This window comes from Papaver somniferum, unplaced genomic scaffold, assembly GCF_003573695.1.
Source record: "Papaver somniferum cultivar HN1 unplaced genomic scaffold, ASM357369v1 unplaced-scaffold_81, whole genome shotgun sequence".
NCBI classification, from domain to species: domain Eukaryota; kingdom Viridiplantae; phylum Streptophyta; class Magnoliopsida; order Ranunculales; family Papaveraceae; genus Papaver; species Papaver somniferum.
In genome coordinates this window covers 1,805,831-1,814,466 of record NW_020651082.1, presented here as the reverse complement: position 1 = coordinate 1,814,466, position 8,636 = coordinate 1,805,831, and the positions used below count along the sequence as shown (strand labels likewise).

Genomic DNA, 8,636 nt, shown 5'->3' with positions numbered 1-8,636 from the left:
TTTGCCTGCATTTCAAGTTTATCCCTCAGATCGGTCTTTGTAGTGATCATCTGTCTCACGGAGAATTATCTGGCGGTATTTTTGCTGTAAGATCTCTACTATCTTGATGATATATGGCACATGAAGGTTTTCATGTCTAGGGTTTCTGATCGTATAGCATATGGTTGACTGGTGAAGCAGAAGGTATGGTTGACTAGTGAAGCAGAAGGTAAGATTATACGTCTCTTAAATGTTTCTGAAAAACACATAGTTGTTAGTTGCAAGCTGAGTATTGTCTTCTTGTTATGCTCCATTTGTGCTGATTTGAAGAGTAAGAATTTTTTAACTTCATCGTCTAATTCTGTGCATATGGGTGGAGCATCGGCGAATGAAAGCTTATAGATTAGGGTTTCAGTCGTTCGCGAAGAGTCATTTCAAATGGTCACTAGATTGATTGCTATAGCATAAAGAACCTTATTTACTGATGACAGGAGTTGCGAATGAATAGTTTTCTTTTTGTAATTCCACTGCATAGTTTTACTTGCAGTACTCAGTTTAGTGTATGTTGCTGTCGTAATCAAGCATTTGTAGGTTACAGCTTACCTTGTATCTATTCTTTAGCAAACACAGATTTCAAATAGTTACAGATTTGGATCATCTGATCTAGTGCTTAAAGTAAACTTATTTTCACAATGCCAGTCAGAGAATACTGTGTCCAATGGTCTATAGTCTCTTCATTTACTTGGTTCTTCTGTGTTGTTCCCTTTACTTGACCTCTTTTTGGTTGTTTCTCATGTTAATTTTAGCTGAACTATGTTATCCTCTCCAGTTCATCGACTAGAGTTCTTCATTCTTTCTTAGTGATAATTCACTGTTAGTCATTGCTGTGAACACTGAACAGGACTTGCATTACACATACTATGTGAAGGACAATGAAAGTGTTGAAAATGGTTGTGCAAACTTGTATGGTTTTCGTTGTGTTATTGTTCGCTGATGGATTATACGTTGTTTAGGTATAGTTCCCATCAAAAGACCCAATACATATAGGCTTACACAAAAGAGAAGTAATTATCCACTTAGAATTCTATTTCTAGGGAAAAACTGGAGTTGTTATCTTCTGAATATTAAGAATTTGCAAAAACGTCTTACTGCCTAAGATTTCTTAGTTTGGAAAGACTTCTGGTCTATACAGTGTTATGGAAGAGAAATCTCTGCTAGAGAAAGAATTCAGAGAAGAAAGTATGAAGAAGATAGACGCAACACCTAAGGTGAAAAAACCTTCAAAGGAGAAGTTTTAGACGTTTCCTCGTTGATGAAATTGAATACAGCAGAAAGGTAAAGTAACCTTGAAAGGTGAAGTTGTGAAAGTTTCTCTAATCAAATGCATTACGTTCTTATTCAGCAGTCGTTAGTTCTAGAGTATTATTTTTCTTGTTTTACAAAAAGCTGCCTTTTTTCGGTCTAGATTGATCAAATTGGAATCCAGAAAGAAGTTTAAGATACAGAAAGGTAGTAAAAGTATTGCTTTAACAAAATAAATTTACATTCTTAATGAGCAATCTTTGTTTCATCTGTTTTCATAGTTTTCAATCTAGTTGTTTTTCTTTTTGGGGTCTAGGTTGATCAGTGAAAAACAAACAATTTGGGCACCGGAGAACTAACTCAAAGGAACTCAAATTCTCACTTGCAGAGTTGCAGGATTTAGAATCAAAATTCCCAGTTGAAACTAACAAATTTTACAGTCAGTAACATATGCTCCATTTTCATAAACAATCAAAGACAGAACAGAATGTACAGGCAAATTCATAAACAAGATGAGAATGAACACAATTACTTTAAACTTGAAAATGACTTAAAAATGATACAAAATTCCACCCTTCACTAGGGGTTAATTTCACAATCAACAAACTCTGAACTCTCTGAAGGGCTTCATCTAAACTACTTCTAAAACTCTAACTTCGGTTTTCACTCAAGTAAAATAAAAAAGACAGTTGCCAACACTTGATCATTTCTAATTTTCCTAGAGAAAGAGAGAGAAAGAAACCAAAAACCACCCTAACCTATGAAGTATTCCACTGGCAATGCAAAAAAAGAGTAAAACAAGCTTCCAGTTTGAAACGTAGGAACCTTTTCTTGACTTCGCTAATCTCCTTTTGGGTCTCTAACAATGTAAGAATCCTAGGATAATTTCACTGCTCAAAAGACTCACAAAAGGTTGTGTTATCTCCTGCCGGAGATTATATTGTAAGGCCTATTTCTGTCGTTTAATATTTTAAGGCGGGAAATTTCTTACACTGCAACAGCTGAATGAGATGTGGATTCCACAACTTGGGTTTTCATTGAGGAAGGTAATCCGAGAAGTCTTGCTCGTTGAGCCCGAGGAGGGAGATGTTTTGCAGGTTTCTTGGATTTCATTGTCCATGGTAAGAACACACCAGTACCAGTATTTGAGATCTTCCTTGGGCTCATAAGCATTGGACGTGCTGGGGCTAACATGACTAGTGGAGCATAAGAAAGTCCCCATTTTGGGATTACTTCCATGGGTCCATAACCATTTGGAACTCTGTAAGGTTGTGGCATACCTGGTTGCCAAAGTGTCATTGCTGTAGTTACGGGAGGTATTGTTGATGGTTGGATGTGATTCATATCTGTTCGAACTTTGAAGAAGGTCATGCTAACTCTCCTGTTCTCGGATGGGCATATTACATGTTTTGCCATGTCAGCGCTGTTTCCTCGCATGACTAAGAGTGACCTGCATATTAGCAATAAGAATATCATTATAGAGAAGTTATTGGATGAAAACAAACTACTTAATCTGGAAATATCTTTCAGTGTTGATTGAGTTCTTGAACCTATACGGCTATATCACGAAACATTAGTTAGCTTGAAAGTTTCATATATTAGTCGAGTATTAAATGGGCCTGTGGTTAGGTTCATACAACCTAATGTTAGAAGTGCAGATGATCACTTCAATTTAGGTATGCCAACCCTAATGTTAGTCTATTTCCAGAGAAAAACTGAAGATCTAAAGATGGAATTCCTGAGCCATGTTCTAATTTGGGACCATAGAATATCACATGATGGTAATACGGCGATGACCCAAAAATTGACTTACGCATAAGGGATAAGATTTTAAATATAGAAACACTATGTAAAAGTTCTTACCCTTCTTTGAGTGAAAGCATTAGTGGACCTTTATAATTCCCATTGTTGTCGCTCACAAGAACACGACCAAATGCCATTGTTGATTCAGAAAGAAGAAGAGTAGCGATAGGTTGGTCAAGATGTGGTGGTTTTAGGAAAGGTTGAGAGTATTCTCCCTGTTTAAATAAGGAAAACGGTGTTAATTCACCTGTAGGATCACAACAAACATAGTTTCAAAACCATCATAAATGAAACTTATTTGTAATAGTGACATATCATACCTCGTCAAAGAAGTTAATAATACAACTGTTGGGCTTTCTACTTTCAGGTATTAGATGCCACTGAGAAAGGTGATCAATGACAGCTTCAAGAACGGATGGAATTGGTTCAATATTGCCTGCAAAAAGAAAACAAATTACAAGTACGACTGAGCAATGCACGGCTTTAGATTTTATGTGAAAAGCTTGGGATTCACATTAGTACTTACTCTTTTCAGATTTTGTTTTCTCGTCCCTGATTTCTCCAAAGATTGGAACTCCAAGCTGTATTAACTCTCTTTTGTTCCCTTTTAACTGTTGGTTGAACAAAATGAATGTATCCCCTGAATTCATTAACATAAAATCATTTAGCTCATCACTAACCTTCACGCAAATAATATATGGCCTTCGAAAATCAAGCCAGCAGTTAAAAGAGTAGGGTCTCACCAGAAAGTTCTCCACTGTGACCAGCATGGCGAAGATCATTTATGTAGTTTCTAAGCTTAGAAAGTTCCGAATCAGTAAAGATATCTTCGTACAGTTTTAGACCTTTAACAACATTGACCTGCCATTCACAACTTAACAATCAGCAACAGACAAACAACCATAAACCAAGCTTTGCTCTATTCTCAAACATCTCAATACAAAAACTTTAAACTCTAATTTGAAAGAAAGAACTTGCCATATGCCCTTTCACTGGCTCCTTAGCAATGAAACCTTTAGTCATTTTGATGTTGTCTCGTCGCGTCTCACAATCTTCATGATTCGAACAAATCTGGATGCTTTCCGAAGGTAAATTGCCTCCTACAATTCAAACCAATATCAAACAACATCAACAAAAATACAAAATTGTCATTTGAGAACACAGTAATTCTTTAACTCAGACCAGTAATTACTCAGAAAATAATCCTGTCGATGTCAACGCAGAGTATCTATATCACGTAATTATGACGCCTAACATTCATCGAATATAAACAAAATTGTCAACCCAGCTTGTTAATTATGACCATTAAATTCAATAACTATACTCAGAAACTGACAGAAGTAAACAGTCACTGTATATGACATAACAAAACTGGAATCTTAACTCAGCTAGAAAATGGAAACAAATAATGAATGAATGAATAGAGTCAGACACGTATGAGTCAGAAAAACTCAGAGAAACAGATTTCAGATTTTTTTGCCTTACCTAAGACTGAATCAATCAAGTACAATAAATTATGATTGCACACATCTCGAGGTAAATCACAAATTCCAAAAATAAGCCGTATTTACAATTTTTACAGAAAAAATCTACTTTTTGTTTCCCTTTTTGATCTTGAACAACTCAAAAACTCCAACTAATCCTCGGGAAATTGAATACCTTACCCTTTTCAGACGATTTCCTTTCCGAAAAAACTTTCTCCGTTTCACAAACAATACAAAAACGGAGACGACTCTCTCTATGATATTTTGTCGAACAAATTAACGACATTTTAATTGTATTCTCCGGAAACAAAATAAAAATAATAATTTAAAAAAAATTAAAATAACTATTTTCCACATTAATAGCACTGACTGAATTTTCTCTTTTGCAAGATCCAACTTCCTCTAACTGAATATATCGAATCAGAATATTATTAAATTTTAATTTATTTTAATTCAATTTTGTTAACACCGAGTTCCGATCAAATCTTTTAAACAGTGATTAACTAATAATGAATCAATAATTAAGCAATTACTAATAAATATGATTGAATTACTGACCTTCGTGATGATCATCATCACTGGATTTACGATCTGATGAATCATACTCAGATGAAATTTCTTCATTTCCAGAATCATCACTACTTTTCTTCAATTCTTCTTCTTCTTCTCCTATTACTGTTTCGACAACCGCTTCTTTGTCGGATTCATCGATTTGTTTCTGAGAATCAACAACTACTTCTTTCTTCTCTTCTTCTTCTTCTTCCAAGATTTCGATATCATTATTACAACAAAAATCATTTTTCTTCTGTTTCTTTGACTCGATAACACGATTAAGCTCAACAGGAACATCAGCAATTGAGAAATATTTCTGGTTATTCAAAATCGGGATCCAATTCATTCTTCTCCTATGAATCGCAGCAAATACAGCTTCATATTCAGATCTTTTACCCTCACTAATCACTTTTTCATCATTTAACTTACTTAATTCAGTTAAATGACTGCACAATGAATCAATTATAGCATTTGCTGCAGCGAATTCTCCTCGAAACCAAGCAATGATCGCGTCTCTCGCAAATGTCACCGGAACTGTTGATGTTGGTGAAGTTGCTGGTGTCGCTGCTGCTGCAGCGGCTGCCGCCATCGTTGACAGCATCATTGGTGGTGGTACTGCCGCCATCGGCATCTGTATATTTTTGTGAAAAAAGATTTCAGTCGCCGCCGGTACAAATCAATTAAACGGAATTGGAAAGGCTGTTTTATCGGGAAATCGGGATTTGTTTTTTTCAGAGAGTAGAAAAAACACAGGAGATCATTTTTATGGTTTCTGGGTTTTAGCTTTGGTTTGTTTATATAGTTGCGATTTTCATTCCGTACGCGTGGGGTCCCCTCGTTTGCTGAGTTGTCAGGTTTTAAAGAAGGTGATTAGGATTTCTATGAAATTTTATTTAAATGGACGGTTCATAATTGAGGGATTCAGTGAATCTAAAAATAATAAAGAACTATAATTATTGCGATTTATATGCCACGTAGATTAGAAATAGTAGAATGTAATTATTGCGATTTACGTGTTAATCTTCAAGACTTATATGTGTAAAGTAATTTCGTGTTTTACTGGTAATTTTAAGATAATGACAGTGGCGGTCTTTCTGTCCAAGAAATGGATGCAAATATGTTGATTTATTGATATATATCCGCATAAAAAGTCTTGTCCAATGGCACTTGTTAAACGTGGACGAGTATTTGTTGGACCTCGACTACCCAACGACAGTTTTAACACCAAGAGCTATGAAATGAGTGTTTCTACCATTCATTCACTTTCAAACTCAACGAGTGATTAAACGGCCAGTGTCTTTTCACCGTGAGATAGTGAATAACACAGATTAAGAGCAACCACAGTGGGCGAGTATAATCAAATTTGGTCAAAAAACGAGACATAACGGGACAAATTATCGACTAAAATCCGGACCAAAACCAAATCTCAAATTATATTTGGTCGGAGACCAAAACTAAAACCAAATACAGTCGAGCGAACGTATAGTCTTCGCCCCACACCAAGCGGGTATATAATCTACACTGCACACCAAACGTGCATAAAAATCACGCCCCACACCAGGCATGTTTTATATCTCCGTCCTTTTTTTTTTCTTTAGTCGAACTTATACTAACATGATCGCGTAATATCTCCGCCCCATCGGGCGAACTTATAATGTACGCTCCACCAATCGAGCGAACTTATAATGTACGCTCCACCAAATTTAGTCTTCTACCGTAGCGTTGCAACACGGGCTAAACCCAAACTTTGGTCTTTTTTTTTGTCTTTGATCTTTAGTTATGATCGCACCACTGCAGTTGCTCTAAGAGTTGCATCAACCGTTTGAGAAAATAATTTCACTTGGGATGGTGATCATTAGTTGCCCAAGTACATAGTTTTGTTATTCAACTATGTTGAAGAGTTTTTAAACACTAAAATTCTTAAGAAGCTGATAGCTTCTAAAGGCAATTTTTTCTCAAACGGTTATTAATCATCAGAAAAAAATAAAATGACGTGCGAATTTTTCTGTAAGAGAATTTACTTGACGTACGAATCCTAAATCTTGAACCCTAAAACCTTAGCTCGAATGTGATAATTTCATGTAAAGAAGGTTAGTTATTTTCCCGTTTTCGATAAACGGCTATACCGATAAATTAATAATATCATCTTACATTTTGATACGTAGCTAACCTTATCTTGACGAAATTATAGATAGACGACGGATTTAATCCTATCTGGCCGCTCTCACATTGAGTGGGACCCACTCCATGATCCCTCCTGCAGTTTTGTTTTATATTTTGGAACACCATTAATATTAATTTTTTTCTTTTTCTTTTCAAAAATATCCAAATTAGAAAAGTAAAAGTATCGCCGTTACAAAATGGATCGGTAGTAAAAACAAAATATTGTATTTATAGTGGTTGCAAAGATTATAACTGACCTATGGATTATAGGGTGGTCTCTGGCCTCTCTACAAGATCGGCCTGCACTGCAAATTTCCGTTAATGGTGGGGACCTACAAGGATAGTAGTATCCTACAGTAGGCGAAGGTTTTGATGTAGGGCCGCCAGTCAGACCATGTAATGGGACCCGCAAAAAGAGAGGACGTGAGAAGTTGTTGGAGCTGACCACCGCCAATGCGCACTATGCACATGTTGTCAAGCATAATATGCCCTTTCCCACCATCAGAAGCCGCCAGCTAACACAGCTCAATCGGCTTATGGGCTCAAGCCAGGATTAAGTGGTCTTGACTCTAAAAGGCGACTAAAAAGAAGTTTTGTGTCTTTAGTACTCTGCTAATTAGAATGGGAAAGTTTGATTAAAGGGAGTCATAAATTTGATGTTGATGATGTCTATGATTTAAGCACCTCTTTTATGGTTTGTGACAGCCGCAGCTGCACTTGATGAAATGGAAGAATCTAATACAGTGTGTCATGTTATAGGACCACTGTGACCACAATAGCACTGTAGTGGAGTAGTAGTATTTTACTTGACTTACCTAATAAATTTTCTTCTAGTTTTTAATGGTGGTGGTGGTGGATCATAGGTTTTTGGTTACCGTATTTTTGTCGTACATTGAAGTGCTAACAAAGAATATTCTTGGGCATTATCTTGTTTAGGAAAAACAAAAGAAAAATGTGAAAAAGATTTTATTCGGTTATTAAAAATTTAATACTCCTAACGATTTTAAGAAAATTCGTATTTAAATCCCTATACGAGGCCAGTAACTTTTAAAGTAAGTTTTTATATCTCATCAAATACATTTACGGTGTATAATTCCTTTCTATGCGCAAGTTTATCAAGTTTTTTATTTGATCAGTTCCGTCATTTTCTAAATAAACTCCCAAAATTAAAATATCAGCCAACACTCTGTTAACGAGTGTGCACAAAATCAGACTCGAAAATAACACATGTTGCATATAATATACAAGGATGTTGCAGAGGTTGCCAAATACTCCATAGGGTTTTTAATGGTTTTCAACATTAGGCAACACGTAATTGATTAAAGAGTTGGTTGCGTTACAAATACTCACTTA

At 35.8% G+C, this 8,636-nt stretch overlaps 1 protein-coding gene across 1 annotated transcript; it reads right to left on the bottom strand.

Moving 5' to 3' along the window:
* Nucleotides 1-1,771: 1,771 nt before the first annotated feature.
* LOC113345432 lies at nt 1,772-5,875 on the bottom strand. The gene is made up of 7 exons (XM_026589205.1): nt 5,127-5,875; nt 4,063-4,184; nt 3,828-3,945; nt 3,611-3,724; nt 3,405-3,520; nt 3,145-3,299; nt 1,772-2,731 (listed from the first exon to the last, which is right to left on the bottom strand). The coding sequence occupies exons 1-7, from the start codon at nt 5,749-5,751 to the stop codon at nt 2,269-2,271; spliced, it is 1,713 nt and encodes a 570-aa protein (XP_026444990.1). The 5' UTR covers nt 5,752-5,875; the 3' UTR covers nt 1,772-2,268.
* Nucleotides 5,876-8,636: the final 2,761 nt, after the last annotated feature.